This window comes from Thalassophryne amazonica, chromosome 12 (assembly GCF_902500255.1).
Source record: "Thalassophryne amazonica chromosome 12, fThaAma1.1, whole genome shotgun sequence".
NCBI lineage: Eukaryota > Metazoa > Chordata > Actinopteri > Batrachoidiformes > Batrachoididae > Thalassophryne > Thalassophryne amazonica.
The window spans coordinates 42027348-42048349 of NC_047114.1; the positions used below are offsets into that span (position 1 = coordinate 42027348).

A 21002-nucleotide genomic window follows, 5' to 3' on the forward strand; every position below is an offset into this window, starting at 1 on the left:
AAACCACAACACCAAAGTGTGACCCATGACTCAAAAGTTGTACATACTGGAGAAAAAGTGAGAGGGGCAAGACTGACATGCAGAGGAGATGCAGGGTATATCCAGAGAAGGATGCTGTGGATAGAGACATCCGGTGTAAGAGCCCTGTCCCACTGGCGTTTACGAGGACTTGCGTATGGATTGCGCACAAAATTGGCCCATATTCGCCAAACATCCGCAATATCTGTGTAACATGCCTGTATGAGTTGGCCGTTATCCGACCACGTCCGTGATCATCCGCAGAGGCACGCATGTCCGCAGCCAGGATTTTTGAGCTGTTCAAAAATCTGGATGCGACTGACATCCGCCTTACATACTCCATATATACTCAATTCATACACAATACATACTCACTCTATGCGTTGTATATCTGCCGTTAACCGCTGATATCCGCAACTGATGGGGATTTGCGGCTTGGCAGCGGACCGGGACAGTGTGTAAAACAGATATATATCATGCCTATCATGTCCACATCACAAACTAAAATATGTTGTAGTGACTGCATACAGATTGGCCATGAATAAAACATTTTTATTACATCTGCTTTGCAGCTGATTTGCGGACAATCTGTGAATGCATAACAAAGATGTCACGTAAACCCAAAGTACTATATGTGGCAGAAAGCGACATACCTGCCAGTCAGTGCCAGTCCGGATGTGTAGATCCACAAAGACGTAGCTGCTGCAATCGTGTCTCCTCCAGGACTTTTATTTAACACCAACAAAAGGAAGCGTTGCTGTTTAGCCACAACTCACGATGAAGTCTGTTTTCTGTGACACTCTCAAAAAAACCAAAAAAAAAACCACCGTCTCACACCCGAGCGGCTTCCCCCCTCCCACTCTCCAAACTTATGAACAGTTAACCCTCACATAACAAAATGAACATTAACTCTGTGATCAACTTGTCCAAGTCCAGCAAATGCTCCAGAGGCTGTATTGTTGGTGTGAATAGTGATGCTGAAAGGCCCGAGTGAGCTTATTTTATGACCGCAATGCAGATGCCGTGCACGCGCAACACGTGCGCGATGCATTCATAATACACCCATAATACTGCCGTGATAATCTCACTGTGTCGGATCAGTTTCCTCACTACATGTGTTATATAACCGTGATTGTTCATTATATATTCGCTATATATTATTAATATATCCGTAATTCATACTGGGACATTTGTCATTTTTGGTCATTTTTGTTGCGGACGACAACGAACGCCTGTAATTTGTGTACTCAATTCATGCACAATTGATCCTCTCCCCAGTGGGACAGGGCCCTAACAGTATATCTTTCACCTTATCCAGCGGGGAAGATAAACTGTTACACCGGCAATAGGAGCAATAGGATAAGAGGAAGGCTAAAGAGGAAGGTTAGGATGGCTGTTAAATTAAGTTTTTGAAAGCAGGCATATAGCAGAAAGTTAATAAAAACAAGATGTCAAAATCAGCTTTGTGTCATTTTTCTTGTCAGCATATATATATATATATATATATATATATACACACGAGTGTGTGTGTGTGTGTGTGTGTGTAAAGACTGTTATTGCTGATTTTGATGAAAATTGCAGAAATTCTGGCTTTCCTACTCTCTTCAATCAAGCACAAATGTCAGTCCTTAAAAGTTCCGAAGCCAGCAAAGACTCATGTCATTCTTGCTACTTACTGACTGCCAATGTCATTTGTGAGAACTTTGGGATGCTTTTGAACTGACAGCTCAATGTCAGTTCGCTGAAGCATTAGTATGGCTGTGTTAAAAACGAATGATTTTCGAATGTCACATATTTCCAAAATCTTGATGTCTTCCTTCAGCCAATGACCATTTTTACCCCAGTCTCTTGACAAAACATCCACATGGTGACACTTTCGGTATTTATGAAGCCACCCTTCTGAGAGAGGCATGTTGCTTCACCTCCAATCAAACAAAAATGTAGTCCATGAAAAGAAATCATTACACTGTTTGGCATATGGATTTCTATACAGAGACTGAAGCTGCCCTTTTATATCCTGTAGTAACAAACTATCGGGTGTCACAGTGCAGATGTTTTAGGATGAAAATGTCTTGACTTTTCTGGCATTTAGCACCACATAAATACCGCATTCTGGCTCCATCTACTGAACTCAACTTTCTTATTCTCTTTGTCATGACAGAGTATAATCCACGTGTACACATCTGAATTCAAACCCTATGTGGTGTTTGTGAAACCCCCGTGTATCGAGGAGCTACACCTGACCAGAAGCAGGGCTAAATCCATCTGCGATGAAGAGAAGAAGAATCCAGTCAGGGTGTTTTCTGTAAGAGCAACTACACAGGATAACGTGCACATAATCTCTCACATTTAAGTATTCTGTGTGAAGTATGGTGTTTGTTGTCCCACCGCGTCCACGTGGCACAGGGTGGGGTCAAGTCAAAGACAATGGCTTCTGTACACATGATAGTGAATTTATTATATATCCGACACCAAGTAAATACAGGACCAGTACCCAGTGGGCACAGCTAACTGAAAAGTTAACTTTTATAAATGCTAAACCAGTAAACCGCTAAAAAATGTAGTGGATGTTACCGCTAATTTTTAGTATTGACTCCGCCACGTCATATTACACTGTCAGTCACTGATAAGCCAGTTTTGAGGTTAAGCGGCGCAGGGGCTGCTGGGTAAGTTCAAAGGACAAGTCACATAACCCGCACATTCCCAGGATCACAAACACAAAACTAATGCACCAAACACACACACACACACACACACACACACACACACACACACACACACACACACACACACACACACACACACACACACACACACACACATATTCAACCACTTAGTCCAATAAAGGGTAGCAGGGGGCTGGAGCCTATCCCAGCAGTCATAGACACCAGTCTGTCACAGGGCCACATATAGACAATCAAATACATTCACACCCGCACGCACACCTACAGACAATTTAAAATTTCCAGTCCACCTAACCTGCATGTCTTTGTATGTGGGAGGAAGCCGAATACACGCAAACATGGGGAGACATTACACGGTTTGCACACGATTCCTGCATCATGCGCACTAAGTGTGCACTTCGTCCAAACTTCACACTATGTGTGAAGGGGCCCTAATATGTGCAAATTTAAATCCACATTCAAAACAAGTCACAGCTGCACTTTCAGCAAGAAAACACATTTGCTAAAGTATTGATATTTGAACTTCTTATCTCCTTAGTTTCTTCAGTCATTCTGAAATACATGCTGCCTTTCATTACTGCTTGTTAGTGCCACCTTCAACCAATGTGCTGCAGACAATTTTTGTTTGTTTGTTTGCTATAGGCTACACAAAATCAGATGTTTCTAATCTTTCTACCCCATAGAGGTACTAAAATATTGAACTATATTTTTTTGGTTCCCTTCACACATAGTGCAAAGTTTGGATGAAGTGCACACTTAGTGCGCATGTCACAGGTATCCTGTGCAAACCGTGTAATGCCGTCCCTGCCTCCAACGCCTCATACACCTGTTGCTACAACTATTTGTGCACACAAACGCCTGAAAGACAGTGTACGCTGTGCGAACCCATCGCACCCTCTCGCGGCAGATGTCGGCCAAATTCCAGGTGACACACACAAACATTTAACACCGCTTGCATGGCACTTAGAAAATGTATGGCCAGTCGCACTCTTGGCACGATAACAGACTGCAGACAATCACTTTTGTAGTCCCACACGAGTGTGGCTTTGGTGTGTGCACTGAGATGACAGGAGGTGTGTCCTTCCACTGAAGCGGCTGTGGAGATCGGTGGATCTGGGCAGTCCAGCTGGACACCACGTACTGTGTTTGGACAGACATGGACAAATAACTACCCACTGTGACACACATGTGTCTGTTTGCTGTTATCAAGTGGACATAAATAAAAACATATTTCACTGTGGTGCTGCAGCGAGCAAGCGTGCATGGCGTGGACATGGACAGGCTGCTCCCAGGTTGAAATGGACCGTCAGATCAGATCACGCAGCAGTGATCTCACTGACATGGCACCTATGTGAGCTCTGTTCCACATGATGCAGCGTCCTATGGCGCATCGTCCACAAGACATGCGCGTGAGGCCAGTTGGAGATGCACCACCAGATGTGGACATGAATGAGATGAGTGAACTGCTTCTCATTTATGTTATTTCATGACTGACCATGGGTCATTTACAGAGGAACAGAATGGATCATATTTGTATTGCTCGCTTGATAAATGCGGTGTTTTTATATGGTGTGTGATTTTAATTTTTTTTTTTAATAAAAACTCCATGTCCTTCCTGATAGGACACAGATTCCCGGAGCTTTCAAAGAACAGCTCCGTAGCTCAGTGGTAAAGTTTGACTGGTAATCAGAGCTTTTGGATGGCATGGGTTCACGTCCAGTGGGTTGTATTTTTTTGCCCCCCCCCCCACACACACACACATAAACGGCGCAATGTGGTGCCACAGGTACCGGCTGTTTTTTTTATATTTCCTCCACATAAGCGGTGTGATGTGCCATAGCTGGCACTGTGTATTCCTTCCCGAAAGACACCGGCGCATGCACAAACTCTCCCACCGGGTTTGTGCATGCCTGCCCGTTGGCACAATGTTTCGTGGTGCGATAATTTTGAACTGTTTTGCCGTTTTCGTCCAAATGCCATCCAAACTTTGCACTATGTGTGAAGGGGCCATTAAGGATGCATGAATAGTCAGATTTCTTGTGTAATTGTGCTAGTTTTTTGGAGATTTGGTAAACTATACATTTTTAGAAAGCTTATGAAATGACCAATTACGTTAGGTTTTTTGTTTGTTTTTTGAGATTTGATAAAGTATGCATTTTTAGAAAGCTTAGGAATTCAAAAAACAAGGTTTCCATTTGTTCAAAGGTTGTTATTTAAAATTGGTGACCTTCAGAAACTAACTTTTCACTTTCTTGACTTCTGGTTATTTGTGCGCTGACTTCATGGTACACAATTAACAAATAACAGCACCATTCTTGGTTGAAGGGGTCATAACCACTATTACAAATTACTAGTAGTGCCAATTTCATACCACTGTTGCCTGTGTGCTTGTTGAGGGGGGTTGGTCAGTCCATGCTTGTGTGAAGTGTCTTGAGACAGCGTTGTTGTGATTTGGTGCTATTAAATAAAATAAATTGAAAAACGGATTGAATACATTTTTTGTTTTGATTTTTAAATAATGAACAGTTACAAATAAATCTATTTAGTAAGGAAAAGATACCCACATAGATCATAACTCATGCAACCTTTTCCAAAAAAGGGGAAACACTGTTTTTTGGATTCCTCATTTCATAAGCTTTACAAATATGTATAGCTGATCAAATCTCCAAAATTACACAACAAACCTGAGTATTGCAGAAGGTTGTCAATTTTGGAAATTGAAGATATTGGCCAGAACAACGTTTGAAAAAAATATGTACAGTGTTTGTGGATTCTCATTTCATAAGCTTTCTAAAAATATATTTTAAACAAATCTCCAAATGTGTGGAATGTGTTATTTATTACAGAGATTAGAGCATGCCATAGGTATTAAAGGCACTGCGCTGCGGTGGTTTGAATCATATTTATCTAATAGATTACAATTTGTTCATGTAAATGGGGACTCTTCTTCACAGACTAAGGTTATTATGGAGTTTCACAAGGTTCTGTGCTAGGACCAATTTTATTCACTTTATACATGCTTCTCTTAGGCAGTATTATTAGAAAGCATTGCTTAAATTTTCATTGTTACGCAGATGATACCCAGCTTTATCTATCCATGAAGCCAGAGGACACACACCAATTAGTTAAACTGCAGGATTGTCTTACAGACATAAAGACATGGATGACCTCTAATTTCCTGCTTTTAAATTCAGATAAAACTGAAGTTATTGTACTTGGCCCCACAAATCTTAGAAACATGGTGTCTAACCAGATCCTTACTCTGGATGGCATTACCCTGACCTCTAGTAATACTGTGAGAAATCTTGGAGTCATTTTTGATCGGGATATGTCCTTCAATACGCATATTAAGCAAATATGTAGGACTGCTTTTTTGCATTCGCGCAATATCTCTAAAATTAGAAAGGTCTTGTCTTAGAGTGATGCTGAAAAACTAATTCATGCATTTATTTCCTCTAGGCTGGACTATTGTAATTCATTATTATTAGGTTGTCCTAAAAGTTCTCTGAAAAGCCTTCAGTTCATTCAAAATGCTGCAGCTAGAGTACTGACGGGGACTAGAAGGAGAGAGCATATTTCACCCATATTGGCCTCTCTTCATTGGCTTCCTGTTAATTCTAGAATAGAATTTAAAATTCTTCTTCTTACTTAAAAGGTTTTGAATAATCAGGTCCCATCTTATCTTAGGGACCTCATAGTACCATATCACCCCAATAGAGCGCTTCACTCTCAGACTGCAGGCTTACTTGTAGTTCCTAGGGTTTTTAAGAGTAGAATGGGAGGCAGAGCCTTCAGCTTTCAGGCTCCTCTCCTGTGGAACCAGCTCCCAATTCGGATCAGGGAGACAGACACCCTCTCTGCTTTTAAGATTAGGCTTAAAACTTTCCTTTTTGCAAAAGCTTATAGTTAGGGCTGGATCAGGTGACCCTGAACCATCCCTTAGTTATGCTGCTATAGACTTAGACTGCTGTGGGCTTCCCATGATGCACTGAGTGTTTCTCTTTTTGCTCTGTATGCACCACGCTGCATTTAATCATTAGTGTTTGATCTCTGCTCCCCTCCACAGCACGTCTTTTTCCTGATTCTCTCCCCTCAGCCCCAACCAGTCCCAGCAGAAGACTGCCCCTCCCTGAGCCTGGTTTCTTCCTGTTAAAAGGGAGTTTTTCCTTCCCACTGTCGCCACTGTTGCTTGCTCACAGGGGGTTGTTTTGACCGTTGGGATTTTTCTGTAATTATTGTGTGGCTTTTGCCTTACAATATAAAGCGCCTTGGGGCAACTGTTTGTTGTGATTTGGTGCTATATAAATAAAATTGATTTGATTGATTTGATTATTTTGTACTCTGTAAAGTGCAATTTTTCTTGTGGTTTTTAATTCATTACCATAGAAAAAAGAATACAATAAATGAAATGAAATTATCAGGTCACTAAAATATGTTAACATAAAAATGTGTTCATATTTTATGGCACATGTTATCAACTTAGATTTTTGCCTTGTTTTTCACTCTGAAAATGCTCTTCAGTTGAAGTTATACAGACTAGCTCCATGAAACAGTCTTAAAGTGTACCTGGATATTCTTGGCCTCTGCCAGTGAACACTGTCTCTGTCTGTGCTGTAGGGTTTCTTTCTGCAGCTCGTAGTTTTTTCATGGATTTTGCTTTTATAAGTTGGTGGTGTTGCAACAGGAGTAAATAGCCTCGTTACAGACATCACAGTTGGCAGTATTTTCATTTACAGATGTAAAATATGTCCATACAGCGTTGCTCTTTCTCTGCCATGCACTGTGTGTGTGTGTGTGTGTGTGTGTGTGTGTGTGTGTGTGCGTGCGTGCGTGCGTGTGTGTGTGTGTGTGTGTGTGTGTGTGTGTGTGTGTGCTCTAGAAGCCTGCAGTTTGTCTGTGCTGCTGGTGTTCCTGTCACTCCTGGTAATAGTTGATATAATGCATATTCACCCAACATTACTGACTTTAGAAATATCGATTTATTTATTTATTTATTTTTGATTGATCCACACATCACTAGTGCATGGTTTCTTGTTAACCCTCAAGCAACCGAGTGGGGTCATTTATGACCCCGTGCATATATTTGTGTGCACCCATTTTTATAATTTTAATTGGAAACGTTTCCTACCATGAAACTGTCAATCCATCTGTCCTGCATTTGTTCACAGAATTTTGCAAGGATCTGCCTATCTGTGTGGAAAGTATAATCCAAACTTGTGTGGGGTCACTTATGACCCCTGAAAGATATATGAGATTTTCAACATTATAGCTTCAGATGGTATTGTAATTTGCCAACTCTAATCATATTTTACGCTTTTGCAAGGAAGCATAGCCAACAGAGCCAGAATAGCAAGATTTTATCAAGGTTCATGACATGAAATGGCTGGACACAAATGCTTTGCTCAGACACAAACGGGATTCGTTCAAAAGGATTTACTGAGAGAACAAGCGGGATTCAGTACACAGAAAGGTAGTCCAAAATCAGCAACGGCAGAGACAGAAGCATGGTCAAAAAACAAGCAGGCAATTTACTAAAAACACAGCAAGGCAAGGAAGACAAAATAAATAAATAAATAACAAATAAACAAATAAAGATCCAAAGCAGGGCATGGAAAACAGAAAGGCTTCCACCCAAGTGACAGACAAGAGAACGCAGTGAAACAAACCCCAAACAGAAAAGTAAAAGACAAAATTAACCCATAACACCCAACAAAATCCCCAAACCTGACAGAATTACAGCTACACAGGCATTGAGATTGATTCTTGATGCCCACAATGGGGATGAAAAGGATGATGGACAAATATATTACAAAGTGAAAAAATATGAAAAACCCTATCACAATCATTTATATAGATGTATTTCAATATAAAGTCAATGGGGTCATAAATAACCCCACTCGGTCATATTAGTCACTAATGTAGCTTGGTCGCTTAAGGGTGAATGTTAGACTGTACAGTGTAAAAAAGTGCATTCAGAATATGTCAGCTTATCTGTTGTATCTGTGACTTACGAATGAGGGACAGAGGGGTTTTCTTTTATTTAGACCTTTGGGTGTGTACACCAGTTTTAGGCACTGCTAACCCAATAGTTAGCTTCTAAAACTGCTAACCCGCTCATCGAAAAGTTAATTGTGATAACACTAAACTCATATACTGCTAAAACAATTAGCTGAAGCTACCACTAACCACTAATTTTTATTATATGAATTTATCTTTGCCTTTATTTAGATCAAAAACCCTGAAAAACAGGCCTAAAATTTTAATATGTTAAAGTGCACGCTGGTTCCTTTTTGCCAGGGGTCATCACATCATCCACACTGGACACAAGTCCAGTATGGATGTACATGTTGATTTGGTCACAGGTTTTATGCCAGATGCCCTTCCTGACACAACCGCACATTACATGAAGACTGGGTCCAAGTGGCCCTGAACCGGGAACCTTCTGTTTTGAAAGAAAGTGCATTAACCACTTGGCCACTGAAACATGGAGCTTCCCAAAAAAGGTTTGTGAACAGATCAATTTATGATTAAAATCTAATTTTAATCATCTAATTAATGCATTGACTCTGGCTTGATCTCCTGTTCCCTCATCTCCTTAAGGTGATGCTTGTTTGTCCAATATTACACTGCCCAACCCCCTATATATTTAAATAAAATATCTGATTTCATCTCAAATAACTCACCCCATGTAGTGCCAGATGGTATCAGATTAGTCTGCCTTGTGCGCAACTCTTGTACTGAAAACTCTCAAATTGACATCATTATCATGTGACTACTACTGATGTTTTTTTGTTTTTTTTAAGAAAAGTGTGTGCATGTGTAACATAATTCTTAACAGTTTCCCAGTCAAAACAAAAATTATTGTGGGTCACCTGGTACAGTTCTGGAACTAGGGAAAGGCCAGCACACACTGACGACATTGTGAAAGATACAATGTGGAAACGATGAGAAAAACCTCATGAAAACTTACTATTTTTTGGTTTTTATCATGTGTTGGTGTCACAATATGAATTTAACTGAAGGTGGGCCTGATGGTAAACACACCACAAGCAATGACAGTAATTGACAGATGACAAAACAGAAACAGATTATTAATTGTCATTGTAACCAGTACAGTGAAAGGTCAGGTGCAAGCCTTTCAGTGCAAATATAAACATGAGAAAACCACACGCAGACTTGAAAGGTCTGGAGAAGAAAAGAAAAATAAACGTAAAATTTCACCAAATGAAATAGGTATGTCCAGAGCGCAAATTAAAGAAATAAAAATTATAAGCATGTAGCAGCAAAAAAGAGATTGTATTTAATAAAAGAGAAAAGTATGAACAGAACTGGATATTTTAAGGATGGTGTTGGCTCTTCTGAGACTGTAACAGCCATGAAGGTCCTCCAGTGTGGGTAGAGGGCACCCAGTGATCTTTGCCATTTTGGTAACCTTCTGGAGCTCCTGCTTGTTTGCCACCATGCAGCTGCCAAACCACATACAGAGGTCGTATGTGAGGATGCTCTCCATGGTAGAGCAGTAAAAAGACATGAGCAATATCTGGTTTATGTTATTTTTCCTGAGGCTTCTCAGAAAGTGAAGTATTTGCTGTGCCTTCTTTACCAACTGTGTGGTGTTCCTGTCCAAGGTCAGTTTCTCCTCTGTGTGGACTCCCAGGAAGGGAAAGTCTTTGACCCTTTCCACACAGGTACCCCCAATGATAATGGGATAAAAAGTACAACAAACAAGACAAAATACAAGAAATAATAATCATACAATCATACAAATCATACAGTTTGATGATTGTATGATTTGTATGACAGATTTTCTTAAAAATAAGTCATTACATTTAAGCTACAATTTGCCAGAAGGGATATGAGAGATTCAAGCTTAGATCTGATCTGTCCTCTTAAAAAATAAAAATCCTTTTCTACTCCACTCCACCATAAAACTGTATAATTAGTGAATAAACATACTGAAGTTGCAATATGTATATAGGTTTTTTCCAGTCAGAAGCACAGAAGCCTATAAAGGCCTGGTCCCACTAACATGTGAATTGCGCACAAACTTGGTTTATATTTGCTAAACATCCACAATATCCATGAAACATGCATGTATGAATTGGCCAAAAGCGTCTGTATTACGTCTACTTTGTATCTGATTTGCGGACAATTTACAAATGCATAACAAACACTTTATGTAAACCCAAAGTACTATATAAATGTGGCAGAACTCGACATACTTGTCAGTCATTGCCAGTCCAGCTGTGGAGACATACAGATGTAGTTATGGATCCCCAAAGATGTAGTGTGATAGTTGCTGACATCCAACAACATACCAATGAACTTGTCCAAGTCCAGCAATCGCTCCAGAGGCTGTGGTGTTGGTGTGAATAGTGATGCCGAAAGGCCCGAGTGCGCTTCTTTTATGACTGCAATGCAGATGCCGTGCATGCGCAATACAACCGCTGTTTCCACAACATGCGCAATGCATTCTCAATACATCCGTAATATTTCCGTGATAATCGCAATGCGTCCGGTCCGTTTCCTCAATACATGCGTTATACATCCGTGATTGTTCGTCATATATTCGCTATACATTATTAATATATCCGCAATTCATACTGAGACATTTGTCATTCTTGGCCAATTTTGTTGCAGACGACAACGAACGTCCAAAATTTGTATACTCAGTTCATGCGCAATTAATCCTCTCCCCAGTGGGAGCCTTTAGTCCATAAGAGTTGTCATGGGTGTCTTTGAAGCTTCCCTCACTAGTCACCTTGCCTAGTCATTTGGTTTTTGAGAACTGTCTGTTGTGTGGGCCGCTGAAGAGGAGGTACTGCTGGCCCACCACCAGAGGGCGCCCTGCCTGAAGTGCGGGCTTCAGGCAAGAGAGGGCGCCGGAGCAACCGGGAGTGACAGCTGTCACTCATCAACAAGCACCAGCTGTCACTCATCATCACCATCACCTTAAAAGCCGGGCAGCAACTCCACCTCGCTGCCGAGATATCATCTACTACTTAGGTAATATTCTCTGCTGTATCCCTACTGTGACTTACGTCTGATCTGTTTTGCAGCCGTTTTTCCTGTGGTGCACTCTGCTGGGTTGGCGTGTAGTGAGAGAAGCAACGTCTTCGCCTCTCACTCCATCCAGATAAGTGGTAACAGGAGCTGCTCATGTGTTCCTACTTCGGAGGTGGAGGTGCTATCCACACACCCACCATTAACTTTCTCTGCTTCCTGCCAGCAGTACAAGGTCTGACAGCTGGAGACGGTGGCCACCTGGAGATTCAGGGCTTGTCAGCTCCAGTGTTCTTCAGATCCATTGGCGGTGGAAGCCGTGTGGGACCCGGCTCTTCTCTGGACGGACGTCTTCTATCCTCGAGCCTGCCCACACATCACTTTTCGTATAATTGACTATCATTCTTAAACTGTATTTGTCTGTATTCCGTTGTGCACAATTTGCAACATTAAATTGTTGTATTTTGGCTTATACATTGTCCGTTCATTTACGCCCCCTGTTCAACTCAATCAATCAACTTTTTTCTTGTATAGCGCCAAATCACAACAAACAGTTGCCCCAAGGCGCTCCACATTGCAAGGCAAGGCCATACAATAATTATGAAACACAGTCTACGTCTAAAGCAACATAACCAAGGGATGGTCCAGGGTCACCCGATCCAGCCCTAACTATAAGCCTTAGCGAAAAGGAAAGTTTTAAGCCTAATCTTAAAAGTAGAGAGGGTATCTGTCTCCCTGATCTGAATTGGGAGCTGGTTCCACAGGAGAGGAGCCTGAAAGCTGAAGGCTCTGCCTCCCATTCTACTCTTACAAACCCTAGGAACTACAAGTAAGCCCGCAGTCTGAGAGCGAAGCGCTCTAATGGGGTAATATGGTACTATGAGGTCCCTAAGATAAGATGGGACCTGATTATTCAAAACCTTATAAGTAAGAAGAAGAATTTTAAATTCTATTCTAGCATTAACAGGAAGCCAATGAAGGGAGGCCAACACGGGTGAGATATGCTCTCTCCTGCTAGTCCCCGTCAGTACTCTAGCTGCAGCATTCTGAACCAACTGAAGGCTTTTTAGGGAACTTTTAGGACAACCTGATAATAATGAATTACAATAGTCCAGCCTAGAGGAAACAAATGCATGAATTAGTTTTTCAGCATCACTCTGAGACAAGACCTTTCTGATTTTAGAGATATTGCGTAAATGCAAAAAGGCAGTCCTACATATTTGTTTAATATGCGCTTTGAATGACATATCCTGATCAAAAATAACTCCAAGATTTCTCACAGTATTACTAGAGATCAGGGAAATGCCATCCAGAGTAACGATCTGGTTAGACACCATGCTTCTAAGATTTGTGGGGCCAAGTACAATAACTTCAGTTTTATCTGAGTTTAAAAGCAGGAAATTAGAGGTCATCCATGTCTTTATGTCTGTAAGACAATCCTGCAGTTTAGCTAATTGGTGCGTATCCTCTGGCTTCATGGATAGATAAAGCTGGGTATCATCTGCGTAACAATGAAAATTTAAGCAATACCGTCTAATAATACTGCCCAAGGGAAGCATGTATAAAGTGAATAAAATTGGTCCTAGCACAGAACCTTGTGGAACTCCATAATTAACTTTAGTCTGTGAAGAAGATTCCCCATTTACATGAACAAACTGTAATCTATTAGACAAATATGATTCAAACCACCGCAGCGCAATGCCTTTAATACCTATGACATGCTCTAATCTCTGTAATAAAATTTTATGGTCAACAGTATCAAAAGCAGCACTGAGGTCCAACAGAACAAGCACAGAGATAAGTCCACTGTCCGAAGCCATAAGAAGATCATTTGTAACCTTCACTAATGCTGTTTCTGTACTATGATGAATTCTAAAACCTGACTGAAACTCTTCAAATAGACCATTCCTCTGCAGGTGATCAGTTACCTGTTTTACAACTACCCTCTCAAGAATCTTTGAGAGAAAAGGAAGGTTGGAGATTGGCCTATAATTAGCTAAGATAGCTGGGTCAAGTGATGGCTTTTTAAGTAATGGTTTAATTACTGCCACCTTAAAAGCCTGTGGTACATAGCCAACTAACAAAGATAGATTGATCATATTTAAGATCGAAGCATTAAATAATGGTAGGGCTTCCTTGAGCAGCCTGGTAGGAATGGGGTCTAATAAACATGTTGATGGTTTGGATGAAGTAACTAATGAAAATAACTCAGACAGAACAATCGGAGAAAGAGTCTAACCAAATACCGGCATCACTGAAAGCAGCCAAAGATAACGATACGTCTTTGGGATGGTTATGAGTAATTTTTTCTCTAATAGTTAAAATTTTGTTAGCAAAGAAAGTCATGAAGTCATTACTAGTTAAAGTTAATGGAATACTCAGCTCAATAGAGCTCTGACTCTTTGTCAGCCTGGCTACAGTGCTGAAAAGAAACCTGGGGTTGTTCTTATTTTCTTCAATTAGTGATGAGTAGAAAGATGTCCTAGCTTCACGAAGGGCTTTCTTATAGAGCAACAAACTCTTTTTCCAGGCTAAGTGAAGATCTTCTAAATTAGTGAGACGCCATTTCCTCTCCAACTTACGGGTTATCTGCTTTAAGCTACGAGTTTGTGAGTTATACCACGGAGTCAGACACTTCTGATTTAAAGCTCTCTTTTTCAGAGGAGCTACAGCATCCAAAGTTGTCTTCAATGAGGATGTAAAACTATTGACAAGATACTCTAACTCCCTTACAGAGTTTAGGTAGCTACTCTGCTCTGTGTTGGTATATGACATTAGAGAACATAAAGAAGGAATCATATCCTTAAACCTAGTTACAGCGCTTTCTGAAAGACTTCTAGTGTAATGAAACTTATTCCCCACTGCAGGGTAGTCCATCAGGGTAAATGTAAATGTTATTAAAAAATGATCAGACAAAAGGGAGTTTTCAGGGAATACTGTTAAGTCTTCTATTTCCATACCATAAGTCAGAACAAGATCTAAAATATGATTAAAGTGGTGGGTGGACTCATTTACTTTTTGAGCAAAGCCGATAGAGTCTAATAATAGATTAAATGCAGTGTTGAGGCTGTCATTCTCAGCATCTGTGTGGATGTTAAAATCGCCCACTATAATTATCTTATCTGAGCTAAGCACTAAGTCAGACAAAAGGTCTGAAAATTCACAGAGAAACTCACAGTAACAACCAGGTGGACGATAGATAATAACAAATAAAACTGGTTTTTGGGACTTCCAATTTGGATGGACAAGACTAAGATACAAGCTTTCAAATGAATTAAAGCTCTGTCTAGGTTTTTGATTAATTAATAAGCTGGAATGGAAGATTGCTGCTAATCCTCCGCCCCGGCCCGTGCTACGAGCATTCTGACAGTTAGTGTGACTCGGGGGTGTTGACTCATTTAAACTAACATATTCATCCTGCTGTAACCAAGTTTCTGTTAGGCAGAATAAATCAATACGTTGATCAATTATTATATCATTTACCAACAGGGACTTAGAAGAAAGAGACCTAATGTTTAATAGACCACATTTAACTGTTTTAGTCTGTGGTGCAATTGAAGGTGCTATATTATTTTTTCTTTTTGAATTTTTATGCTTAAATAGATTTTTGCTAGTTATTGGTGGTCTGGGAGCAGGCACCGTCTCTACGGGGATGGGGTAATAGGGGGATGGCAGGGGGAGAGAAGCTGCAGAGAGGTGTATAAGACCACAGCTCTGCCTCCTGGTCCCAACGCTAGACAGTCACAGTTTGGAGGATCCCAAAAAATTGGCCAGATTTCTAGAAATGAGAGCTGCTCCCTCTAAAGTGGGATGGATGCCGTCTCTCCTAACAAGACCAGGTTTTCCCCAGAAGCTTTGCCAATTATCAATGAAGCCCACCTCATTTTTTGGACACCACTCAGACAGCCAGCAATTCAAGGAGAACATGCGGCTAAACATGTCACTCCCAGTCTGATTGGGGAGGGGCCCAGAGAAAACAACAGAGTCCGACATTGTTTTTGCAAAGTTACACACCGATTCAATGTTAATTTTAGTGACTTCCGATTGGCGTAACCGAGTGTCATTACTGCCGACGTGAATTACAATCTTACCAAATTTACGCTTAGCCTTAGCCAGCAATTTCAAATGTCCTTCGATGTCGCCTGCTCTGGCCCCCGGAAGACAATTGACAATGGTTGCTGGTGTCACTAACTTCACATTTCTCAAAACAGAGTCGCCAATAACCAGAGTTTGATCCTCGGCGAGTGTATCGTCGAGTGGGGAAAAACGGTTAGAGATGTGAACGGGTTGACGGTGTACACGGGGCTTCTGTTTAGGGCTACGCTTCCTCCTCACAGTCACCCAGTCAGCCTGCCTTCCCGACTGCACGGGGTCTGCCAGGGGGGAACTAACGGCGGCTAAGCTACCTTGGTCCGCACCGACTACAGGGGCCTGGCTAGCTGTAGAATGTTGTGGGTCCGTGTCAGTCCCAACACTGTCTGCTTCAGACAGACTCTCCATGCAGTATCATATTGTTTGTATTTCTGACTGATTGATACCACTGAAGTCCAAGAATGTTCAGCACTTGAAAAATGTCTTGAAAATTAAAAATAATACATGTTTGTTCAGTTACTTATGAGTTCTAAAAATGAAGACTTTATGTATACAAATTGTTGTCATTCCTAAATAGCTAATGCAGTATTTTTGTAAAGGCCCTTTAATTAAATCATAGGGCACCTGAACACATCGTATGAACAAGTACAAATCAGGGCGAATCACGGCAAAACAGCTCGTATGCTCCTTGTGTGCTCCTCCCCCCCACGCCACATGTGCGGGGGGGGGAACACACATACGCCAGATGTATTTCGGGGGGAGCAACACGCGTACACGTGCAAGACACATGCAGCACGTGTGTTGCTTTTTTGCAACGCCACACTGGTGGGGGCAGCTCAAAAGTGATCGTGTGCTCACTATTCTTGTGCTGACAGCGCGAATGGCACCACATTTTCAAAGTGTCAAGCGAGCAGTGTTAGATGTTCATGTGTGTCACCTGGAATTTGGCCGACACCTGCCACGAGAGGGATCGAATGGGCTCTCACAGGGCACTCTCTGTCTTTCAGCCGCTGGTGTGCGTACACGTGTATGAGGCGATGGAGGCAGCTCCAATTTTTCATAAATGGCATGCAATTCCTCCTTCATGCGTTAGTCAGCTTAAATCGTGTTACGTGTGAAGGGGCCCTTATTGTCTACACTACAAGCAGCTCTTGGATGTTTGATTTCAAGCTCCTTGTGGTCGTTGAGAGAGAAATTACAAAAATGATATGTCTGTCCGAAATACGTATGGCCCAGACAGTATTAATGAGTCAACTGATCCTTTGTGCGGATCTTTTCTAGCCTTATTTGATATGTTTGGGTTTCATCCATTTGTTAGGAATTCCAATTTTGGCATAGAGTGGAGATGATTCCACTCTTTCTCATCTTCTTTCTGATCACCTTCATTTCACCACCATTGTGGTGAGGTACAGAGGCAGAATCAAAAACTTTGTCACTGTCCAACTGCTTTTGGACCTGACTCTATGGAATGGGCATGCATCGTTACCACTGCATCTGGTTTTCCAGTATTTATTGATTATATAATTCCAAACAAAGTTCTTCACAGACTTCTTTTAGCCAAAGAAATGGAATATTCTCGACTGGTGGAAGCATCTGTGGGTTCCAGGCTTTTGGGAGTTATGACTGCATAAGATTGGTAATTCAACAAAAATGTAAATCCAACACTTGTTTTCATTCTCATTTTTCTTTAATCGAAGCCAGGCTTATTTCCCCTCAGATTTTTGTCCCATATATAGTAAAATCTGTGTTTACATTTGCCAGGGTAATCCAACCACCTAGAAGGCCTAGCATATCAAGATGGTGATTAAACATAATTATGCCAGCACTGTCACATATTTTGAGGGAACATGCAACTGGCATGCTGACTGCAGGAATGTCAACCAGAGCTGACGTCCATGAAATGAGTGTTAATTTCAGAACTATAATCCACCTCCAACATCGTTTCTGAGAATGTGGCAGGACATTCAACTGTCCTCACAACCATAGACCATGTGTAAGCATCCGTCTTCATCACCTGACAAATAATCTGAGACCACACACATAGACACCTCTTGCACAATTGAAGAATTTATCTGGACAAACTGTCCGAATCCATCTCAGGTGTCATCCTCACGAGATTCTTGAACCTACTACAGCCCATCATTGTACCCAATTTGATTGGGAAAATATTCACCTTTGATGACATGTGGCACTTTGGAGACTTGCTGTCTTCAAGGTCGAATCCTGTTTTACAATCTATGGGCCAGATGGCAGATCACATGTGTGGCATTGTGTCAGCAAGTGGTTTCGTGGTGGGGTGATGGTATAGGTGGGCATGAGCTACGGACAATTATTTATTTGGTATGCATAGAGATACCAAAGATGTCCAAACATAGACAGAACATGAGCAGCATGAAGTTGAAGCTGTGGCATCACACCAGGGGGCAGAACACGGTAAAAGTCCTCGATTTCAGCATCCTGGAACTTTGCTCTCAGGCCACTGTCGCTTTGAAGCTCGATTAACTCCATCTGAAGGTGATGGGGCACACTGCTGACATCGGTGGTGAAAGGACTGGAAAAGATGGCAAAGCTCGAGTGCCGTGCTCTGAAGTCAGAGAAGCGCTGATCAAACTCATTCATTAACTGGCTCAGTTTGGTAGCCAACCTGGTACATGAAAAAACACCGGGAAGTGAGGCCGAAATGTTCTGACAAACAGAAAAGTGGCCAAGATTGCCCTGTTCCATTTGGCACTTCCATAGGTCAAGTTTACGCTGGAAACATGTGATCATGTCCGACATCTGCGTGATCATTTGTTTGAGTCCCTGCAGCCTCTTATTCAGTTGGGCAAGATGGTCAGTTATGTCACATAACAGCAAAATCACACAGCCAGTTTGGATCAGCCGGTTGAGACACGGGTTTTCCTTTACTCTGCATGAAAACAGCAATATCTTTCCTAAGCTCAAAAAATCATTTGAGTATTTTGCTCCTACTCAGCCACCGCACTTCTGTATGGTACGGCATACAGGTCTTTGTGCTCTGAGCCCATCTCCTGCAAGAACAGCTGGAACTGGCGGTGATTCAGGCCACGCGCCCGAATGAAGTTCACTGTTTTCGTGACTGTTATCATTATATTCTCCATCTCCAGCACCTTTCCACACAAAGCTTCTTGGCGTGTGACAGTTACTTTTTTGCATTGTCTCCTTCATTAATCCAACCTGGCCCGTTTTTTTCTCCACTCATTGCAGGTGCACCATCTGTAGTTAATCCCACCAATTTTTCCCAGGGCAATCCAGTTTTACTTACAGACTTCTACGCTTCATAAATATCCCGTTCCGTTGTGGTCCCATGCATGGCAGCTACATCCAAGAGCTCCTCGGTGACCGAGAGGTCCGACTTTATGCCTCTAATAAAAATAGATAGGTGGGCCGTGTCCGTGTTTGTGCTTTCATCAACAGCTAATGAAAAAGCTGTGTAACTGCGTGACTCTTCAGCCAGCTGTGTTGACAGGCTTGCTGCCAGCTCCTTAACTCAGTCCGCGATGGTGTTTTTTGACAAACTGACATTTTTAAAAGTCTCTGTCTGGCCGGGGCACACCTGCTCACACACCTTCAGCATGCACTGCTTCAAAAAGGCACCCTCAGAAAAAGACTTTGAAGTGCGAGCAATTTCTTCAGCCACAATAAAGCTAGCTTTCACTGCTGCATCATTTTTGGTGGTGGCTTTTGTGAACACATTCTGTTGTGATCGCAGTTTGCCTTTTAATTCTTTCGCATTTGTTGTTTTTCTTGAAGGCTAACTTTAGCATACTTAGTTCCGTGTTTGGTCTCAAAATGCCGACGTAGATTGTACTCTTTGATGACCGACAACGCCTCGTAACACACAAGACATACCGGTTTTTCTCCCTGAAGCACAAACATATATTTGCCTTCCCATCTTTCATGAAACTGCCTTCCATCTTAATCAATCTTTCGCTTCCTGGACATTTGGGGATATTTTGTGGATATTTCTATATCTGATGAATCTCACTTGTGGGCACTGCGATGTAGTGGCAGGATGCTGTCACCAGAGGGGTTCTGGCCGTCACTTCATGGGTAACATAATCGCCATGTATTGTGGGAAATGTAGTTTATGGTCAAAACACGATTTAAAGCAACATAGACCTATAAGACAACCTGTTTTTTACGACCAATTAAGCACTTGCCAAATAAAATGACGTGGTGGGCCACATCTGGCCTGCAGGCCTAGAGTTTGACACATGTGATCTAGAGGTAAAAACAGTGAGCTGGAGTCAGATTGAGGATCTAGTTTGATTTCCCCATCAGGCACCCAAATGTGTGTCGAGCGCATTGCATGGCGGGACGCTGACATCGAAGTATATGTGTGAATATGAATCATCTCTGTGAAGTGTAATGAGCATCTGCATCAAATGGAAAAGTGGTATAGAAATACAGTCCAAGTTACTGAGGTCCAGTCATGTGCAATTCATCTACCATCATCACCTCAGCATGATAATGCATGACCCCATGTTGAAAGGACGTGTACATTCACCAATACAATTACCCGTTCTTGCATGGACTGCATACTCACCGGCCTATGTGGGATGTCTTGGATTGACGTGTATGACAGCATGTTTCAATTCCTACCATTATCCAGCAACTTCACACAAACCATAATCTTGTCCAGGTGGTTTCCATAGTAGAGAAGCCTGAATCTTCGACTGGACTGGGTTGCTTCACGCGAGGACATTTTGCTTCTAATCTTAGGAGCTTCCTCAGCTAAATTTCTTGCTCTGGTAGTCTGGCTTCTGTCTTGACTCTTGTAGAGAAGAAAAAAATCTTCTCTACAAGAGTCAAGACAGAAACCCAGTCCAGTCGAAGATTCAAGCTTCTCTACTATACAAACCATAATCAACAACCTGACTAACTCTATGTGACGGAGGCAAATGGTGATCACATGAAATGTGTGTGTGTGTGTGTGTATATATATACACACTTTAAGACATGTTTGCACAAAGAATGAGACAAAATAACACCTGAAACATATCATGGCTTGGTATTCTCAATGCCAAAATGTGTTTTAAGTGTTGTGAGAAGGAATGGCAAGATTACAAAGTGGTAAATTCTTCAGTGTCCAAACTTTTTTTGGAAGATGTTGCAGTCCTTAAGTGCAGGAACAGATGTATATTAACAAATGAAATGATGTTGCCCAGACAAAACATAAAATGT

At 41.6% G+C, this 21002-nt stretch overlaps 1 protein-coding gene and 1 pseudogene across 1 annotated transcript in view; one reads left to right on the forward strand and one right to left on the reverse strand.

Moving 5' to 3' along the window:
* LOC117521220 (MAGUK p55 subfamily member 7-like) overlaps positions 1 to 18097 on the forward strand; it is a 94317-nt gene extending 76220 nt beyond the window's left edge. Inside the window, exons 16-17 of the mRNA XM_034182561.1 lie at positions 2180 to 2323; positions 17933 to 18097. Of these exons, the coding sequence (XP_034038452.1) occupies positions 2180 to 2323; positions 17933 to 18097 (309 nt within the window). The remainder of the gene's footprint in view (positions 1 to 2179; positions 2324 to 17932) is intronic.
* A 19-nt stretch (positions 18098 to 18116) lies between these two features.
* LOC117521221 lies at positions 18117 to 19760 on the reverse strand (annotated as a pseudogene).
* Between the last annotated feature and the right edge of the window lie 1242 nt (positions 19761 to 21002).